The following is a 19992-nucleotide window of genomic DNA, read 5'->3' on the forward strand; positions in this document are numbered from 1 at the left end:
TCATGTCTGTGTCTTACATTGTGAAGTTTGGGTTGTCATGTCTACGTCTCATTATGTTTCCTGTTTTATTGTGAAGAGGTCTGGTGTTTCTGTGTTCAGTTTTACTCTTCCCCTGTGGCGTTGTTATGTTCATGTTGATCTACTGTGCCTTTCTGTTCCATGTTTCAGATCCCTATGTTCTGTCTCCCCCAGTCTGTTAAGTCCACATGTCTTGAGTTCCGTCAGTGTGTTTCCTGTTTTACTTTCACAGTCTGTTCTATGTTAATGTTTCTAGTTTTGCTTCCCTTGCCTCGTCCTGCTCAATTACTTTCCCACTGTGACGTCATTATGTTCATGTGTGCCAGCTGTTTCCTCATGTGTCTCCACTTCCCCTAATCAGCTCCTGTGTATTTAAGTCCTCTGTTTTCAGTGTGTGTTGGTCAGGTCGTCTGTTGTTCACGCCATGTTCTCCATGCCATGTTTCTAGGTTTCATGTCCAGGTTTTTCCATGTTGTTTGTTTAGTTCTCCCAGTTTAGGTTAATGTTAGTTTTATTTCTGTTTGCCTTGCCCGTTATTTGTACCTTTTCTGCCAGCCTCATTAAACGGCTCGCTTTTTGTTACTCAAGTTTTGATCCAAGTTCCTTGGTGTCTGCATTTTGGGTCCACTCTTCACAATACATACAGTCTGCTCTCGCCAGACTGTGACATAAACCGACATCATGACCAGCAGCTTTACAGCTTTACAGCTGTGGCTCCAGCAAACATCAGCTGATACTAGAAATTAATTCTAACAACAGCTGATCAAGCTTAAACGTGCTGCTGTTGTTTAGCGCGACATCTGCTGGTTTCCTCTTTCTGGCGCAAAGTGGGCGATAAACAAACAAGAGAGAAAAGCCGATCAGCTGATCATTGATCAGTTTAATGATTGAAGTAGCAACAGGAGAGGGAGAGGGGAGAGAATGAGAGAAGAGGCAGCTGTGCAGCATAAAGACAGAATAAATCCAGCTTTGTGTCTTTTTCCATTCTAGCTAAAGTCCGGGACAAACTGCGTCTCTTCTCAGCTCAATACGAAACGTGTAATATTTTCTCTGAATGAGGGACCATTCCATTTTTTTAAGGAGCCGTTGGCAACTCTACTAACCTTATGAATAAAATAAAGTTCACTATCAGTAACATCATAGCACCCACCCAGCTGTATAAAAACTCCGTCAAATGGCTAGAACGCAGTATGAGTTATTGCAACTGACAGTAAAAAGTCAGCAACATGAAAATAAACTCCACCTAAACTTGGTTTATATCTGACCCAGATAGACTGCAGGTCATAACTTCTTACCTGAAGTTCAGTTCACCTGACACTCGGACTGGCGGCTGCCTCGGGGCTCTCCTCCTGCCTCCCCTTCCCTCATCCACCTGTTGCCTCTGTGGAAGCCCCGTCATAGCCACCACCAAACAACGGAGTTATTTCTACACATCGACCTGCATCTGGCCAATCCACCACCTCTCATTGTTCATGCCATTACAAAAAAAATAAAAAATAAGTCACTGGGGATATGCCCGGTATGCCCGATGGCCAGTCCAGCTATGTTAACCTGCAACCAAATCTGCAGCTCCATACAGCAATGTTACGACTTAGATTATATCTTATAACTCATAACTCTTATGTTAGCTGCCCTCAGTAGCATACTGTCTGAAATATTCCACAGCTGCAATAATTCTTTAAGTGTTATTTTTTCCTTGGTATTCTAATTTCACCGAAGTTTACTAAACTCAACAAACTTGATATTACTTACCGGGACATTTATTCTGTCCATTTTCTTTCACCGAAAAATTCTTTCCTGCAGTGCCGTCTTTCGTGCTTGGCTCTCCTACCTTTGCTAACGTGATGCACATAGCGCGGAAGCCGATGCTGCATTCACTTACACTCGGATATCTGAGCGTCACCGTGAAAACATAATCGGACATTTGATATTTGATTGAATTTTATTGTTTTGCCTTTGGGGTGGCACCTGGGGTGGCCAGTCTGGTTGGGGCCACCCCGCTGGACACGCCATTGTGTGTACTCTGAGGAAGAGGAGGACTGTTTCCTGTAACATGACGTGAGTTCGCATTAGCTTCACAGCTGATTTCCGACTTTCGAAAACTTTCCCAACTGAAACCCCCCCCCCCCCCCCACACACACACACACACACACACAAACTTCGTTCTTATAAAACAAAACTTAATGTTTTACTTTCTTTTTCTCGCATTTTTCTTTATTGAAAAATTCATTATAACTTATAATAATCAATGAAAGCTCCTGAATCCCAAACAGCTTAATTTATAATTGTTTGCTGTGATCTCATCTTGGCACAGAATCCTGAATCAGAGAGTAAATTAAACAGGAAACACAGAGAAAGTGTACACAAGTAACAAGACAGCAGAAGCTTTGCATCCACGTTTGAAAGTCAAGTGAGGTAGAAGAACAGGCCCTTTACTCAGATCTGAGGTACTGATTTCACAAGTAATTTATTTATAGTATTTAAATGTATATTAACCCTTGATCACATCTATGTGATCACAAAAACAACAAGACAGCAGCTCGTCTTTCTGCAGCAGCTGAGGTGGTTTGGTATACTCACTTCTATTGATGTTATTCTGTGTGTCTGTATCACAAACTGCCAAGACCACAAAGCTCTGGAGGAGGGTCAGATCACAACTTTTAACCTGTCTGAACTGCCAGTCATTTGGGACAGCAGTGGAGGCACGGCGGGGGTATGGACTGATTTTACCCATGTGTGGCTGATGCCACCACACCCATCCTCATGCACTCATATGCAGTTACACTTGCCCAACATGGAGACAAACAGAACATACATACATACACTAACACTCCCAAAACATACTCTATACCCCCAGGCCAGGAACCATCACCCCCAGAGGGGCAATCTGCCCCAGACCCAGGAGATGGTGCCCTTTGCCCTGCGATGGAGACGAGCAGGTTTCCCCCAGTCCCGCAGTAGCAGAGAGGCCCAGCATCCCAGACCCCGACCAGATGGCCAACTCCTTCTCCCGGCCCCCCACCCCGAATGGCGAGCAGAGAAGCTATACCCTATACCTCCCTCCGCCCACTCATGTGTGGTGTTGCTGCGTGCTGTTCTGAGTGCATTTAGAACCCAGGATGGTGCTTTCTGCCAGAGCGCAGCGGGTTCAGCACCTGAGAACCCTTAATGTCCACTCAGGGACACAATCTTAATGCTGCTTGAGCAGAAACCATTGCTGTGGCCTGGCACTGACACTAACATGTCCACACGTTGCTAACTTTTGTGTTCTTTAGTTTTCACAGTGTCTGAAGAGTGACACAGAGAGAGTGAATACAAGTACGAGTATGATCTGTAGCCATTGTTTTGTTAGTATAGCCTGTATAATGACATCAGCACAGAAAAACAAAAAGAGAAAGAGGAGCATTGTGTAGAGTCACTTTACAGCTGTGAGTGAAAAGTAAAAGTCTCAGTAATTTTGTGGTTATTTGAATGTCGTTCTTGCTTGTGTTCAGTGTTGTATATGGCTGGGATTCCTGTTTGTGTTCAATAACACAATAATGATGTGTTCCAGGTTTCTCTGTGTTTTTATGCCTAATATCTTTACTTACTAGTCGTTCCATTTATCTTTATGACTGTGTGTTACTTTACACACTCTGTCCTCTACATTATAATCAATCGTCCTTGTAGACTGAGATAAGAGCAGTGGTACATGTAGTAGAGTAGAAAGTGAGGATAAAGGATGTGCTGCCACCTCCTGGCTGTAGTTGAAAGGTGGACATTTTATTCTCTTATTCTCATAAATTAATCATCATTAATTATGTTCTACAGAAAAAAAACATGTTTAGAATAAAAAAAGAAAGTGTTGTCTATAAATTTCTTCACTTAAACTTTAATTTGAGTTCTCCTAACTTTGTTTTTTATCATAAAGGTTAGTTTTCTTACGTGCATCCTCTTGAACTTTGACAGTAAATTATCAGCAGCTGTTTTTACCCTCTGATGTCTCCAGTCCTAAACCTGTGATATCAGAACATGTCGTTCTTGTTTTTTAAATACAATTCTCTTAAAAACTGTGCAACACTTGACAATGTTTCTCCAAGATGTATAACCAAAAATAAAAAATTACATATGCATTATCTTTTACTGCATATAGAGATGATGGCAATCACAAGTGAAGTGAGGCACTGTTCCTGTTGGTCAGTAAACAGTCAGCAGCTGCATTATATGGAGTTCACCTTGATTCTCTTCCTAACACGTTAAGTCTTCTTAAAGAGGAAATTCTTTGTTTGCTGTAACAGAACCACAAATGTTTCACTCCATATTTAATTTCTTCCATTTTATTGTCTTTCCTGTCTTATCTGTGTTTCCACATTCCACTGAAAGTGGCTAACCTCTGACTGAAAGTGAGGGAGTCATTCAACACTTTTCCTCCGGATAAAAACCAGGCACGGATAAAAGTTTGGCAGTCAGCACTTTGAATGGAAATCTGTGCCAACTACAAATTTATCCAGATGATACATGGACACAGCAACAGGGTCAAAGTGGTTCAGCTCAAACCGAAGAGCAGAAAAACAACAAAGTCTGAAGTAGAAATGTTGAAGTTCAACCCGCCCCTAACAGCACGCTCAATGAGCACCAGCTGATCATGTTTTAGCTATCATGAACTATTTTAAATTATTTAAATCTAACATCAGTTATAAGGTTCATACAGACAACTCACTGTCTGTTATACTGACATGTTTTCAATTAAATCTGTAGCTCAAAATTACAGTAGAATCCACAACTTCACTGCTCCACACATCATCCAAAACTCCCCAGAAATGTTTTGTTCTGTGATCATATATCAAAGTTGCCCCATGTGAAAATACAGATTGCTGCCATTTTTAATCAGTAGGAGGAAAACTGTGTGAGAGAGTATGGAAGTACTCATGTTACTGTTTAATATGCATAAACACTGTTACACTAAGTATTTCTACATCATTACTTCCAAAGTCTTGCATTTATTGAAGTGAGAAATCATCAGAAATTATGTCAAGTAAACTCAAAATGTCTCAAAATGGAAAATATCTTAAAACAAGAGCAACTGAGCAAGAATTTTATTAAAGGACCAAGACAAAGCATTTACACCACACACGATCACATGAAACTGCAAAAGGAGAAAGAAATACTAATTTAAATGTGTACTAATGTCCCTCCATCCTCTGCTTTTCCAGTTCAGGGTTTATCACAGCTGCCATAAGGCGAGAGGCACGGTGCTACACAGAGGGACCGACAAGCATTCACAAGTGCATCATCTCAGTGCCTTGGTGATATCGATTAACCTAATATGCAATTAAATAACTCATTTTAGGATTTAAAAGCTAAGAGATAAAATACATGTTGTAAAAGATTAATTGCATCCTGCTCTCTCTGAGTGTCTCTCTCTCAAAACAAGATCACAAATACTTTTTGGCTCCTTGTAAGATTGTAAGTTAGTTATAGCCAGTTTTTGCAGTGATCCTGATTAATCAGAGGATGATCCCTGCAGCTCCAGGCGCAGCTCGCACAGAGCAGACAGGTACTCTTCATTGTCCTTGTCACAGTTCAGAGCTTTCTCATAAAACTCAGCAGCTCTCTTCCTGTCGCCCTCAGCTCTGGCCACCTGACCCAGCAGAGCGAGAGCTTCACCATCACCCCGATTCTTTGCCAGACGTCTGTCAGCGATCTGCTTCAGTTTCTGCGGGAAAAAAATAGAGGAACAATGAAAGATTAATTTATGTTCCAAAGAAGTAGATTCTGTTCATCTGGGTGTAGCGTTTTCAGTGGGAGAAAACATTACAGTCATTATGCTTTAATTAAAAAAAAACCAATGTTTTACAATTTTACAACATTTTTTAGAAATGACAGGTGCACCATCCAAAGTGGGACTGATGCCACATCTCCTCACATGACCTAGTGACAGACAGAACAGCTGACAGTCACCAGTAGTTTTCAAAAATGAAGTTGAAAACAGTCCTCAGGAGCACAAGTAGGTGGTATTGAACAAATCATTTAAATCAAGCGAGCTTTGATATGAGGTTTTGCTCACACCGCACGAGTTAGGAACAACACTGAGTTTATATAACACGTAACCTTTGTTATGTCTCTAGTGCTCACCTTAGCACACTGTCTCCACTCATATTTTTTCAGTGGTATCAGCAGCCCCTGCAGAGAGAAAACAGCAGAAGACTATGGTGAAGATAAATCCATCCATACTAAGGTCATGTGGTGGATGTGAGCGGTAACATGTTTCACATTACTGCCCCGACACCTCCACCCTCCAAACAAGGCCTGTTAGTTTTTCTTCTTTCATTGTTCTTCTTGGGTTGAAACTAGAGATGATGATGGCACGATACCTCTTGTTTTAAGTCTGATACCGATATAAATTTGAAAATCTGCTGAAACCGATATGAATCCGATATTGTCTATTTTAAAATCAATAAAATTGTTTGTTTTTTTTTCATATTTGCTGCATTTTGTATAAGTTCATACTCATGTTTAAAAAGCCAAAACACTAAAGCTATTATATTGTACTTGGATGCAAAAAAAACTGCACCCAAAATACTTCAGTTCAGCAATACTGATCTTTTTACTTAAACTTTTAGCAGAACTTTAAAGTATTTAAAGTAATATTGAAAAGTAATTTAAATGCAATTTTATGTAGATTTCAACAACTCTTTGGTTCTGAAAAAAAAAGAAGCGCAATATCAGCACAAAATAATTGAACAACTTAAAAAAATAAAACAGGTTGTAGAATGGACCCTTTTGTACTTAAAACTGAACATACATAGACATCCAGAGTGGAAAGCAGTGCAAATCAATGCAAACACGGCTTCATGACACTGATCTTCTATCAAGATGGATGTCAGTGTGAGCTGTTTCTGTCACATTTACCTGAGATTGAATTTTGTGCAATTTCTATACAAAACTTAACACGTATGAAAAAAGTGTTTTCATTGTTTTGTTGTTGTTGTTTTTCTTTCGAACCACAGAACTGTTTAGCCTGCAACACAGTTCTTTTCAAAGTAAAACTCGAGTCTATCCATTGTACGGTCAGACTTAGCAATGACAGATGTCCCAGCTTCATATATCGGTTGTTAAGCTTAACGTGGGAATGCTTTACAAACATTCAGAGATGAACTTAGACTCTTGCTTTATTTTTCTGGGATAGCTTGCTTGGAGATGAAATTCTGGTTTGTCAGCACGTAACGAGGCTCCAAATGCTTTCAGTGTGAAGTGACTCCAGACCGCCGACAGGTCTTGTACACAACAGTCACTCTATCACGTAACGCAAACTGCTCCAACATGATAAGGGGACCACCTGGGTAACACCATGTCACAAGTTTTGTGAGGTGCTTTTGTGATATTTGATGGATCGGGCTACATTTTTAATTTCTACCCAATATCCGGCCCAGTAATTTAGGTCAGCATCAGCATCGCACTGATACCAATACTGTATTTTAGATCCGTCCATCCATAGTTGAACCGTGGAATATTAAGAGGCAGCTGCATGTCTAACACTGTACATGCAGCTGACATGTCTGGCACCTAGAAACTTACCTCTTTATAGTGAGCGATGGCTTGAGCCTCATTTTTTGTGTGATAATGATGAAAGTCACCGTAGTACTGATGAATAATCAGACAAACCCTTTTCTCCTTCAGCTCTGGTAACTTCTCCAAGCAGTGCTTGAAAGTCTCCTCAGCCCTGAGAAACAACGAGATGTTTAGGAATTTACACCCAGAGGAAATAAAGGAGGAAATCGTGCAGCTTTGTTTAGACAAGCACCTGCTCAAATCCCCTTCCTCTGCGTACAACAGTGCCAGTTCAGCCAACGCCCGGACAAAGGATGGTTTCATCTCCACAGCTTCTTCAAGGTGACTAATACAGCAACGCCTCCACTTACCCTCCTCTTCTGTGGAGCATTAAAGGATGATTTGAGTTGTGTTGATTAAAGGATAACATGTTGTATATTTCTGTGTACCTGTGTTGCTGAAGGGCCCGCGGCGCTGTTCAGCAATTTTCTTCTGCTTGTAGCACAGAGCCAGCTGGTAGTTGAAGGAAGGTAATTGATCGCGCCTTCTCAGGCCTCGCTTAAACACAACAATAGCCTCATCCAGTCGATTCTGGAACAGATTTAAAAACACCAGTCAAATACAAATATATAAGGAGAGAGGCTAAGCCTACGCTTGAAGTCACTGAGGTGTTTGTTGGTGGGGTGATGTGATGTCACTGGTATAAATGAACTTGTTAAACTTGCTACAGTCCAATAACTCCATCTTGTCCTTTAGAATCTTTGTTCCAAAGCCATACTTGTCCCAAAATTTCATCTTGAAAATTGATGACTATGTCAAGGTTAAAAACTTGGGCGTGTGGTTCGACATGGTGCTCTCCTTCGAGTCCCATGTAAAAGAGACAACAAAGACTGCCTTTTATCATTTAAGGAACATACCCAAATTCAGACAACATTTATCAAGCAACACTGCAGAGGTCCGTCTCCATGCATTTGTGTCTTCACGTATCGATTATTGTAACGCTCTCCTTTCTGGGCTACCAAAGAAACGTTTTAGAGGTTTACAGATGGTGCAAAATGCAGCTCGGGTCCTCTACCAGAGGCCTGGGAGCTTGAGGGTCCTGCGCAGTATCTTAGCTGTTCCCAGGACTGCGCTCTTCTGGACAGAGATCTCCGATGTTGTTCCCGGGATCTGCTGGAGCCACTCGCCTAGCTTGGGAGTCACCGCACCTAGTGCTCCGATTACCACGGGGACCACCGTTACCTTCACCCTCCACATCCTCTCGAGCTCTTCTCTGAGCCCTTGGTATTTCTCCAGCTTCTCGTGTTCCTTCTTCCTGATATTGCTGTCATTCGGAACCGCTACATCGATCACTACGGCCGTCTTCTCATGTTTGTCTACCACCACTATGTCCGGTTGGTTAGCCACCACCATTTTGTCCGTCTGTATCTGGAAGTCCCACAGGATCTTAGCTCGGTCATTCTCCACCACCCTAAGGGATGTCTCCCATTTGATATCAGGACTTCAAGGGCATATTCAGCACAGATGTTCCTGTACACTATGCCGGCCACTTGGTTATGGCGTTCCATGTATGCCTTGCCTGCTAGCATCTTGCACCCTGCTGTTCAGCAAAGAGGCACAGAAAAGAAGACCAGACACCAGCGAGGGAGGATAAGAAGGACAGACGCAACAACATTGTCATCCCCTATGTAGTCGGTGTATCAGAAAAACTCAGGAGGGTTTTCTCCAAGCATGACATCCCGGTGCATTTCAGACCCAGCAACACGCTCAGACAAAAACTGGTTCACCCGAAAGATAAAACGCCAAAACACAGACTTAACAATGTGGTGTATGCTGTACAGTGCAGCGAGGAATGCCCAGACCTCTACATTGGAGAGACCAAACAGCCACTTCACAAGCGCATGGCACAACACAGAAGAGCCACCTCCACAGGACAAGACTCAGCAATCCATCTGCATCTTAAGGATAAAGGACACTCTTTCGAGGATGCCAATGTTCACATTTTGGACAGAGAGGACAGATGATTTGAAAGAGGAGTGAAAGAAGCCATCTATGTCCACTGTGAGCGACCATCTTTGAACAGAGGCGGTGGTTTACGACACCAACTCTCTGCCATCTATAATCCAGTTTTGAGATCCCTTCCCAGAAGCCTTAATGCCCACTCACATCCTGGGCCATCTGACCTCAGGAAATCGCATGATAAGGTGGGGCCAGGTTTCACAATGAACTCACCCGAAACTCTGGCTGATTGGGACCCACACCCAGTTTCACACCTTGGCTCAGGCGATTAGAGGATCATCAGGGGGTCCTTTTGTCCCTCTGTGGGGGGTCACTCCCACTAGGTTTATATCTGGGACTCTCCACCATTTGACCTTAGAACTGAAGAAGCTTCTCGGATGAGAGGTGAAACGTCTTCAAGCAACTTAAAGAAGTCCAGACGCTTTTCTTTGCAAGCTCCTTTGACTACGATGACCTGGATGACTGAGAACCTTCACAGACACCCTGTTGTTATGTGCTGGATTGTCTCTGGAGCATCTTTACACAGCCTGCACCTGGGGTCTTGCCTGGTGTGATAGACCCCAGCTCACTAAAACCCTTTAAATTTGGGGCAAATTTTCTTGTGTGATTAAATGTGATTAATCAAGATTAATTAAGCACAAAACCTCTAATTAGTTAGATTAATTTTTTTAATTGAGTCCCACTCTGCCCGTCAGACTACTCAAAATGGAAAGCAGTGCTCTACCTGCACTGTGTATAGTGTAGTAGAGCACTGCTGGCTTCGACTGAGGATATTGTTGGGTGGTGGAAGTAATACTTAAAGGAGCTCCTTAATCCAACTGACACACCTTCAGTACAGGAAACAGAGTCTGGGGACGAAGGGAACAATTTGTCCATCACCGGGCGTGAGGTTATTGAGGCAGTAAATAATAAGGGCCTCAATAAGGCAGTTATTGAGGCCCTTACTGGGCCCAAGACCCAGTGAGCAGAAGTAAGAATTAATAAGACCAAAGTTGCAGACTTACCTGATTGAGTAAGTAATTTCCTGAGTGGCGAATGACATGAGGGTTATCAGGATCATTTTCTCGTGCTTTCTTCACCAGATCATCAGCCTCTTCATATTTCTTATAGGCCACCAGCTTCACGGCCAGCATGCACTGCAGAGCAGCGTTATTTGGGTTGATCTCCAATGCAAAGCGAAGCTGTTTGGTGGCTTTGGATTCCTCCCCGTCCTGTTTATTTTCTGCAAACCACTGCAGATGAGAATCTGGTTAGTCTACAGTTTATTTCACTTGAATAAAAAAATCAGTCATTGAAACTTCTAAAAATCATACTGACGCTGAAGCAACCGATGCCACTGAAGGAGCCTTAAGTTTATCATTTGGTGCTGTCTATCCAAATACTCTTCATTCTTATCATAAAACTGACCTGTTCTCTGCAAAAGAGGGCGATGGCGTAGCCGGCGTTCCACTCGGTGTCATGAGGCTGTACCTCAAGTGCTTTATGAAAACAGTCGATGGCTTTTGAGAGAGAAGACCTCGACACCTTGAAATAGGTCCAGGCTTGTTCCCCGTAGACCTCTGGAAGGAAACTTCCTGATGAACCAGTGGGATACTTCACCTGCAGAGGGAGAAGGAAGCGTCAGAGGTTCAACAGCAGTGATCATCATGTTTGATCTGATTGGTTTACATACCAGTATGTCCTCGACTCTCTGACAGTAGCTTTGTGACTGTGCAAAGTCTCCATCGTGATATTTCAGCCAGGCCATGTCTCCATATGTCACAATCAGCCGCTTCTCACTCTCATCACCGTATCTCTCCCTGATGGTCTTCTCTGATTGGTTTAAAAGTGACAGCGCTTCCTCTCGTTGATCCTGAAGATACCTGAGGACCAACAGGTCATCAACAGCTGTTCTACAACTGGTGTTTAACTACGAGGCATTTACAACACCTGACAAGAAACTTACTTGAGACTAACACTTGTTAATGATTCATTTAGGTTTTTATCTGAGGTTCATGACTCCAGGGTTAGATAATTACTGCATTTCCACCAGAAAAACAAGAGTCAAAACAAGCTTCAGGAAACAGATTTATATCAAGATTCTTAAAGAATCAGAAACTTCAGTCCAATACTCCAATAATGTTTCTCTTCATATTACATGTTTGTATTAAGGTTGAAATAATGAGGTAAACTTAAAGCAAGCGGACATTTTTCTTCTAGCTGTAGCTTTGCTATGCTGGTAGGTAACATTAGCAGAAGAAACACAGCTCAGGGTTGGATCTGATCCTGAAAACAAAACTATCTCTCTATCATTCAAATATAGATCCTGCTGTTTCCTTTGACGGTCAAATTTCTCTTTGGTCAGACGGACTTCAGTGAGAAAAACTGTCTTTCTTCTGGCTAATGTTAGTTCTTCTCTTTTTCTAGCAGAGTCCCAGAAATAAAAGCGTTGAGATTTGAATGAGCAGAATAAATCCACTTTAGCTTTTCCTTCATCAGACAGCTACAGAAACTGTACCTGAAATAAGCCAAGAGGCTGTAGGTGCAACTCTCTCCCTCATGCTGACGCTGATGAAAATCTATGTCGATCTGTAGTCGAGTGCTCAGGGTTTCCAGGTCCACGTCCAGGTCCAGATCCCAGGTGAAGTGACACTGCAACTGCTGCAGCCTGCTGAGCAGAGCGCTGCTACCTTCACTGTAAGAGAGTCACAAAGAAAACGCTGTGAGGAGCATCAGAGGGAGAGCATCAAACCAGGACTGGCTGAACCGAGGCTCACTCAGTGCTCTGACACGCCTGAGGATCCTGTTTGTACGACCAGCACATGTCAGCTCACCCAGACCTCCCAGCTCCTCTCATTGAGAAAATTCAGTTTGTGTGATCAACCAATCAGTGAAATCAGTGATGTGAAGCAGACCTGTGGTTTGAATCTCACACTGAGGAACAAGAAGAAACCTTAGATGTGGAGTGAGACACAAACACAGAGTTTGTGTTAGGGGACAGCTATTGTTGTGATACACAGGTTTGTACTTGTGGAATATTTTTGATATTGTTCTGTAAAATATTTTTGGATATGAGACCACACAATTTGTTCTCGTTTAACTCATTTGAGCACATTCCAGTGTTAAGATGTCTAGTTATTGTTAGTGGCATCAGTTGCTTGTGTTTTTCCAGTTACCAGTGTTCATGGTCTGGAATTAATATTGTTGAAGAGGTGAGCACTGAAGAAGGTAAACAGGAACATGGACTTGTGTGTACATGCTAGGTAGTTGTGAGCAAACAGGGCTTAAGTGTGTGGATTTTGGGAGGTTTAGGCTGGTAGTAGAATGAATGAAGTGCATTCCAAGCAGCACTAAGTGTGCAGCACTCTGTGCACTCCTCAGTGCAGTGCCATGCATTGCTCTCCAGGACCTGAGACTGTTTGCTTGACACTGTTCAGTCACTGTACAAAGACTCTATGCATGATCATGAAACAACAAATAAAAGGTTGACTGCACAAGAACTGAAGGGTCAGAGTCCTGAGGTTAAAGTGCAACCTGTGACAAGTAACAAGGGAGTCACCTCAAGATGATCCATCATCAACCTTTTTACTCATGTCTGAGTTTGAGAAGATAACGATGGGCGTCTCTAACTCGTCATTGTACTTTTGAACAATAATAAAATTCTGATTCATGTGTGAATTTACTGGATAGTTAAATATGCTCAATAATGATCAGAACATTATCTTTAAACACATATAATGTGAATGTCTCTCTCTCTCTCTCTCTCTCTCTCTCTCTGTGTGTGTGTGTGTGTGTGTGTGTGTGTGTGTGTGTGTGTGTGTGTGTGTGTGTGTGTGTGTGAGATAACAGACCATATTATTGTGGCTGTAAAAACAGTGATGTCATATCCAGTATCCGTTAATCAAACATTAACATTTCAAGAATATGAAACCAACGAGCAGCTCATTATAAAAACATATTTTTGTTTTTCTCGTTTAAATATTTATTATTACTCATTAATAAGACAAAAGTATTTCTTATTTGATTTATCAATTAAATAACTGATAGAATATTTGACTAATAAAATAATTGATTACTGCAGCACCAGTTATTATTTTCACATACAAGGTTTATAATTTGTTAATGTCCACTTTCTCCTCTTCCTCTGATATCAGTCCCCTGTTACATGCACAGGTGGACAGACTGTGTTACTTTGTATCTCTCAGCGTGCACCTGAGCGCCAGGTAAGCTAAACTACTGCTGCATTTAAAGTCCACCAGGTGGTTCACTTTGTGATAAATGATCGATTATTGATCAGAGGTTTGGCAAACTGACCTCATGTTGGAGCAAACAGAGACCTCCTCCTCTTTAGACACAGCAAAGTGTTGACTGAACACGAAGAGTTCGTGGACCGATCTGTGAAGCTCTCACCTTTGTCACACAAACCACACACACTTCTCGTGGTGCCTTCAGGGCCTCGCTGAAAACAGGTAAAAGCCTGACGGCTCAGATCGCTCATCCTCTCCTCTCCTGTCCTCTCGAGAACTTAATGGCCATAAATAGAAACTATGTTAGGAGACGGAAGGCGCATATTTAAGAAAGGAGGAAAGCTTTCCGACGAGAAGGCTGGGCTTTCTGTTTTATATGAGAGGTACTTGAAGGCACCACGAGGGGACGTTAGGTTTCGTTTCTGCATCTCAGCTGAGAGCGTCTCCAAAGATCACTGATCAGCCATTGATCTGTAAATGATTGATCTGAGGTCAGCGTTTCTCACTGAACGACCACTCAGTGACCGATCAGTCGGCGCATAATCGTTTCTTCATCTTCATCGGTGTGTACTCTGAGGAAGAGGAGGACTGTTTCCTGTAACATGACGTGAGTTCGCATTAGCTTCACAGCTGATTTCCGACTTTCGAAAACTACCCCAAATACTACACATATTGTCACTACTACTACTAGGCGAGGTGGTAGAAGTACTAGTGTTAAAAATACTCCAGTAAGAGCTGAAGTACAGATTAAAGTAAAAACAAACAAAGTGCAGTCTCTGACATGCAAAGGTAACTTAGTTTGTTTTTCTTTGTGATCCTCTTAAAGTGAAGGTAGCAGCGCTCTGCTCAGGAGGCTCCAGCAGCTGCAGTGTCACTTCACCTGGGATCTGAAGAAGGACGTGGACCTGAAGAACCTCAGCACTCGACTACAGGACCACATAAAACTGCAGCTCGGCCAGCGCGGGGCAGTGGCTCGATCATACAGCTTCTTGGCTTATGTCAGGTACAGTTTCCACAGCAGTGGGAAAAATTACTTTTGGGTAATTTAACTAATTTAACTACTGGCGAGATGCAACTGCCAGCAACATAGCAACAGGCTGATCTTGTCGGTGGGTAGGTGGGTGGGTAGGTAGGTAGGTAGGTAGGTAGATAGATAGATAGATAGATAGATAGATAGATAGAGTGGTTGTCCATGATGGAGAGCAGTTTGTTCAGTGACCTGTGACCCTCCATGTGTCAAACACCTCCAGATTCTAACCAATGATATTTCCAATCCGTAAGGATCCGTAAGGATTAGTTTGTTGATCCTGCTCCATCTCTGGCACTGATGATCGTGTGGATGAACCTAGTCACAGTTTTTTTTCCTCTGGAGGTCAACCACAATCTGTTTTGTCTTGCTGACATTCAAAGAGAGGAGATTTATTTTGGACCGCTTTACAAAGTTCCTCACAAGCTCCCTGTACTCCATAATACACCCAACCCCTGTAGTGTCATCAGGGAACTTCTGCAGGTAGCATGTTTAACTGTTACACTGGACGTCTGAGGAGCACAAGGTAAACAGAAATGGTGATAGGACTGCCCCCTCTGGTGCCCCAGTATCTATATCTAATATATATCTATATCTATACTAATCACCACAACAGACAAACTGAGACCTCTCTGACAGATAGTCAGCACTCCAGGAGACAGTAGAAGTGGTGATCCATGATATGAACTGATCTCAAACAGTATGGATTGTATCAGTCAGTTGTTGTGGCTGAATTTCCTGACAGTACCCACCTATCCTGTATGTGGGTACGATCTTAATATAAATCTGCCTCCTAAAACTTGTTTGCATGATTATTTTGGTGGAAATGCAGGTAGAGTATTTATCTTAACACCCATGGGGTCTAGAACCTTAGCTAAATGTCAACAAATAAAGACCTGCTGCAGGGCTGTTATTGAAGACCAGGCCAGGTGTAGACATCTGAAGTATGATTCCAGAAAAACATGATTTAATTATAAGCATGTGTTGATGGTCCTCAGGTATCTTCAGAATCAACGAGAGGAAGCGCTGTCACTTTTAAACCAATCAGAGGAGACCATCAGGGAGCGTCATGGGGATGAGAGTGAGAGGCGGCTCATTGTGACGTATGGAGACATGGCCTGGCTGAAATATCATGCTGGAGACTTTGCACAGTCACAAAGCTACTGTAAGAAAGTCGAGGACATACTGGTATGTACACCAATCAGATCAAATGTTATAGATCACATGCTTCTGAACCTCTGACTGCAGCTGAACCTTCTCCCTCTGCAGGTGAAGTATCCCACTGGTTCATCAGCAAGTCTCCTTCCAGAGGTCTACGGAGAACAAGCCTGGACCTACCTCAAGTTGTCAAAATCTTACTACTTACAAGCCGTTGACAGTTTTCGTAAAGCACTTGAGATACAGACTGATGACATTGAGTGGAATGCTGGCTACGCCATCGCCCTCTTTCGCACAGAAGAGGTCAGTTTTATAAGTTTGATATCAGTTAATAAATTTATTATGTTTATATTGTTCTAAAAAACAGCCAATTTATCAGTTTCTAAAAAAAACCCCCAGCAATTCATTGGGGTGTGGTTCTCAGCAGTTCACAGTAGACTAACCAGTTTCTCATCTGCAGTGGGTTTTAGAAAATTTACAGGAAACTGAGGAGCCTCCATCCATCAAACAGCTTCACTTTGCCCTGGAGCTCAACCCCGATGATGCTGTTCTGCAGTCCATGCTGGCCGTGAAGCTTGGAGCCTATAAGAAATACAAAGAGGCTGAGGGTCTGCTGAAGAAAGCACTGAAAACTGATCCTGATAACCCTCATGTCAGCCGCTACGTAGGAAAATACTTTCGTAATCATGTAAGTCTGAATGTAGGATATTGTAAATGCTTACTACTCATGCAACCACAGATAATGTGATTCTTCCAGGGTCATGTAATATAAGAGTCAGTGCACAGGTCCATGAAGATCTTTTATTTAAAGATGGTAAAGCATGCACCCTGACCCTACATCAGCTCCAAAGAAGGCTGTCAAAGATGTGCAGCTCTGTACATTTTAGCTTCCACGGAGATTTTAGATTATCTGTGATCGTTGTTAAAGACTAACTTGGCCTTTTCTTAAATGAGCCATGCTGGTTGGGCTGGGTTTCCCATTCTCTAATTCTGATCTGTTTCTGTCCTTTTATCTCTACTTTCACCTTCCTGAATTCTCCTGATTCAGAAATAGTAAAATCTTTATTATTTTATTCTGACCAGTGACCTGAATCAGGCTTGAGACTGAAAAGACAGATTACTAAAGTTTGTTATGCTTAATTTAGTGGTTCTGAGTTCCTTCCTTCAGTGAAGATAGAGGAAGTTAATGTTTCCACTAAATTGTTAGATTAGATTAGATCAGATCAGATTAGATTAGATTAGATTAGATGAAACTTTATTAAACCCTCGGCTGGGTTCCTCCGGGAGATTCAGTAATTGTTGAGGTGCTTCTTCCAGGATTGAGGCATTCTTCTTTAGTTTTTTTTACTAATTTTTGTGAAAATGACCATTAAATGTTGTTTCAGCATCAACTGGACGAGTCTATTGATATGTTGGAGCGAGCGTTGAAGAGGACCACCCAGTCATCTTTCATCCACCACCAGCTGGCGCTGTGCTACAAGAGGAAGAAGATTGCTGAGCAGAGCCACAAGCCCTTCAGCAACCAAAGTACGCTCAAACATACTGCATGTCTAAAGGTCCAGTTATCCCCAAACTCAGAGATAAACCATGATTTCTGGCTCCACAGGAGAGGTGCGGTGCTGGAGGCGCTGTTGTATTCGTGAATTTGAAATGGCTGTTAAGATAAAGCCGTCCTTTCATCTTGCGTGGGCTGACCTGGCACTGCTGTATGCAGAGGAAAGGAATTTCAGAAGGTACTCCTCTGTGGAAAGCAGCAGTGACTCCTGTCTTTTTGCTCGGCGCATGTTTGTCATCATCACGATCATCTCTTTGTTTCTCAGGGCAGAGGAGATTTTCCAGCAGTGCTTGGTGAAGTTACCAGAGTGTGATGAAAGCCTTTCTCAAGCTATCCATCAGCGCTTTGGTGACTTTCATTACCATCACAAAAGAAATGAAGCTCAAGCCATCGTTCACTACACCAAGGTTGGTTAAGAGGTGCTTGTACAGTACAGGAACATAAGTGTTTTTGGCCATTTCATTGTGGACGCGCAACCCTGTGAAAACGACTGAAAACGATAGTGTGGACGCAGAGCGTTTTCAGAAGAAAACGCCATTTCAAATCTATCCAGGCCAGTGTGGACGTTGCCTAAAAGAGTTTCACAGGCCTGAATGTGCGCTTGACGCCATTTATAATTCTTAACTTGTTTGATCTGCCGATCACCACAAACAAGCACAAGCAGAAATTCTGGACTTTTAACTGTGTTTTCAGTGTTACAGTTTTTACTGCTGATAAAAACCTCCCTTATGGCCATTCACACAAAGCAATTAGGTACTAAACAATGAAATGATCCTATTACAGATTTGCCTCTTTGTCACAGGTCCCTTTCTTTCATCATGTAGGAAACAGTTAAATATGTTTCACTGATCCGGCCCACTTACGATTAAAGTGGGCTGCATCTGGCCCACCATGTAAAATGAGTTTGACACCCCTGCTCTAAAATAGGAATTCAGGCTAAATGAGCCCAAATCCAGAGGGCCACATGGCAGTAAACAATCAGAACATACACACTCACACTTGAATGTTATTAATGACCAATCAGTTATATCTGTGTTATTAATCTGCCTCCTGTGTCCTGTCTGCAGGGTCTCCTGATACCACTGAAGAAATATGAGAAGAAACTCTGTGCTAAGGTGAGCGCTAAAGGTTATGTGATTAAAGTCTAATCAGTGGCTTATGGTCAAAATTTACTGAGACCAAGTCTCCTGTCTGCTGCACCTCTGGACCATTTTCATTAGCAGGATGTGAAGTCAGAGGGAGGCTAATCTGTCAGGTGGAAGCTTTCAGCTTCCAGGTGGTGGAAGATGATTTTAGACTCCTTCCTTTGCAGAAAACTTTGTATGTGATATTTGATTTGTCCATCAAAGGATTACTCCTTTATCTCTGTGTAGGGCCAAAATTCACTAACACAAACAAGGTGTTTGCGAGTATTTTGAGAAACCTCCCACCTGCTGAACAGGGACTGGCTCTCCTGCACCTTCATACAGACCCTGGCTGTAATCTGATAAAGCACACTCAGTGTACCTGTTTCCACACATCGTCTCAACACAGTACTGAGGGAGTGGAGTCTGGATTGTTTCCACAGCTGTCCTTTCTCTCACCTGCCAACCAGCATGAATCAGTCCTGTTCTGTGGTTTAAGGCTGGGAGCTGCTGTACTCATATGTCTTCAGTTAGACATTAAATATTTTTTTAATCCTGGTCTGAGAAAGTCACTGAAAATAAAAGTCAGTTTCTCTAAATCCACAGAAATTCATCTGTCTTTGTTCCTCCATCTTTCCTGCAGAAACTCAAGAAGATCGCTGAGAGACGTCTGTCAAGGAATCCGGGTGATGGCGAAGCTCTCGCTCTGCTGGGTCAGGTGGCCAGAGCTGAGGGCAACAGGAAGGAAGCTGCTGATTTTTATGAGAAAGCTCTGAACTGTGACAAGGACAATGAAGAGTACCTGTCTGCTCTGTGCGAGCTGCGCCTGGAGCTGCAGGGATCATCCTCTGATTAATCAGGATCAATGCACCGCTGTTACATCATACTTCAGCCCGCTGAATGTGGACTTGATCCATGTGCTTTCAGAACTGCACAACCTTAACAAATGGGCCCTTCATACCTTTCTGTTAGGTATTAAATTATAAACCATGAAGAAGTTTATGTCCAGGTCTCTGCTCAGATACACTTTTACATATTAATTTAAACTGTTACAAAGAAAACCATTTCTGTTGATTTTAATAAAAATGAAGCTAGCAGGGTTCAAATTTGAGTAAGCGGGTCAAAGATTGTAGATTAACACATAAAATCTCAGATCACTTTTCAGGTTCACATATTTTCTGTGTTTTTACATGTCTGTAATGTTTGTTATATACTTGTAACAGCAGGTCAGTGCTAGCATCACAAGCAGCTGTGGGATGTGATGTCATCATAAAAAAAGAGATTTCAGGGTCATGAGAGTCATTTTCTATTTTAAATAATATTTTCATCTTTTAC

General features: G+C 42.3%; 2 protein-coding genes across 2 annotated transcripts; one reads left to right on the plus strand and one right to left on the minus strand.

Annotated features, from left to right (window-relative positions):
* Positions 1 to 5253: 5253 nt before the first annotated feature.
* Positions 5254 to 14079, minus strand: LOC113019536 (interferon-induced protein with tetratricopeptide repeats 5-like). The gene is made up of 10 exons (XM_026163289.1): positions 13861 to 14079; positions 12065 to 12241; positions 11240 to 11429; positions 10975 to 11166; positions 10572 to 10799; positions 7998 to 8139; positions 7802 to 7928; positions 7576 to 7720; positions 6133 to 6180; positions 5254 to 5713 (listed from the first exon to the last, which is right to left on the minus strand). The coding sequence occupies exons 1-10, from the start codon at positions 13863 to 13865 to the stop codon at positions 5501 to 5503; spliced, it is 1467 nt and encodes a 488-aa protein (XP_026019074.1). The 5' UTR covers positions 13866 to 14079; the 3' UTR covers positions 5254 to 5500.
* A 122-nt stretch (positions 14080 to 14201) lies between these two features.
* Positions 14202 to 19651, plus strand: LOC113019537 (interferon-induced protein with tetratricopeptide repeats 5-like). Its single transcript, XM_026163290.1, has 10 exons — positions 14202 to 14400; positions 14620 to 14796; positions 15819 to 16008; positions 16090 to 16281; positions 16439 to 16666; positions 17364 to 17505; positions 17585 to 17711; positions 17799 to 17940; positions 18601 to 18648; positions 19301 to 19651. Exons 1-10 carry the CDS (start codon positions 14396 to 14398, stop codon positions 19511 to 19513), a joined length of 1464 nt encoding a protein of 487 aa, XP_026019075.1. The 5' UTR covers positions 14202 to 14395; the 3' UTR covers positions 19514 to 19651.
* The last annotated feature ends 341 nt before the right edge of the window (positions 19652 to 19992 follow it).

Source organism: Astatotilapia calliptera, chromosome 3 (assembly GCF_900246225.1).
Source record: "Astatotilapia calliptera chromosome 3, fAstCal1.2, whole genome shotgun sequence".
Taxonomy (NCBI): domain Eukaryota; kingdom Metazoa; phylum Chordata; class Actinopteri; order Cichliformes; family Cichlidae; genus Astatotilapia; species Astatotilapia calliptera.

Bases quoted from the DNA above. Each gene is read 5' to 3' on its own strand.
- LOC113019536 (XM_026163289.1), bottom strand. The intron at 11,430-12,064 runs GTACAGTTTCTG...GTTGGTCCTCAG, and splicing joins AGCCTCTTGGCTTATTTCAG to GTATCTTCAGGATCAACGAG. The intron at 10,800-10,974 runs GTCAGTTTTATG...TCTCATCTGCAG, and splicing joins CCCTCTTTTGCAGAGAACAG to TGGTTTGCAGAAAATAAACA.
- LOC113019537 (XM_026163290.1), top strand. The intron at 16,282-16,438 runs GTCAGTTTTATA...TCTCATCTGCAG, and splicing joins CCCTCTTTCGCACAGAAGAG to TGGGTTTTAGAAAATTTACA. The intron at 17,941-18,600 runs GTTGGTTAAGAG...TCCTGTCTGCAG, and splicing joins CCATCGTTCACTACACCAAG to GGTCTCCTGATACCACTGAA.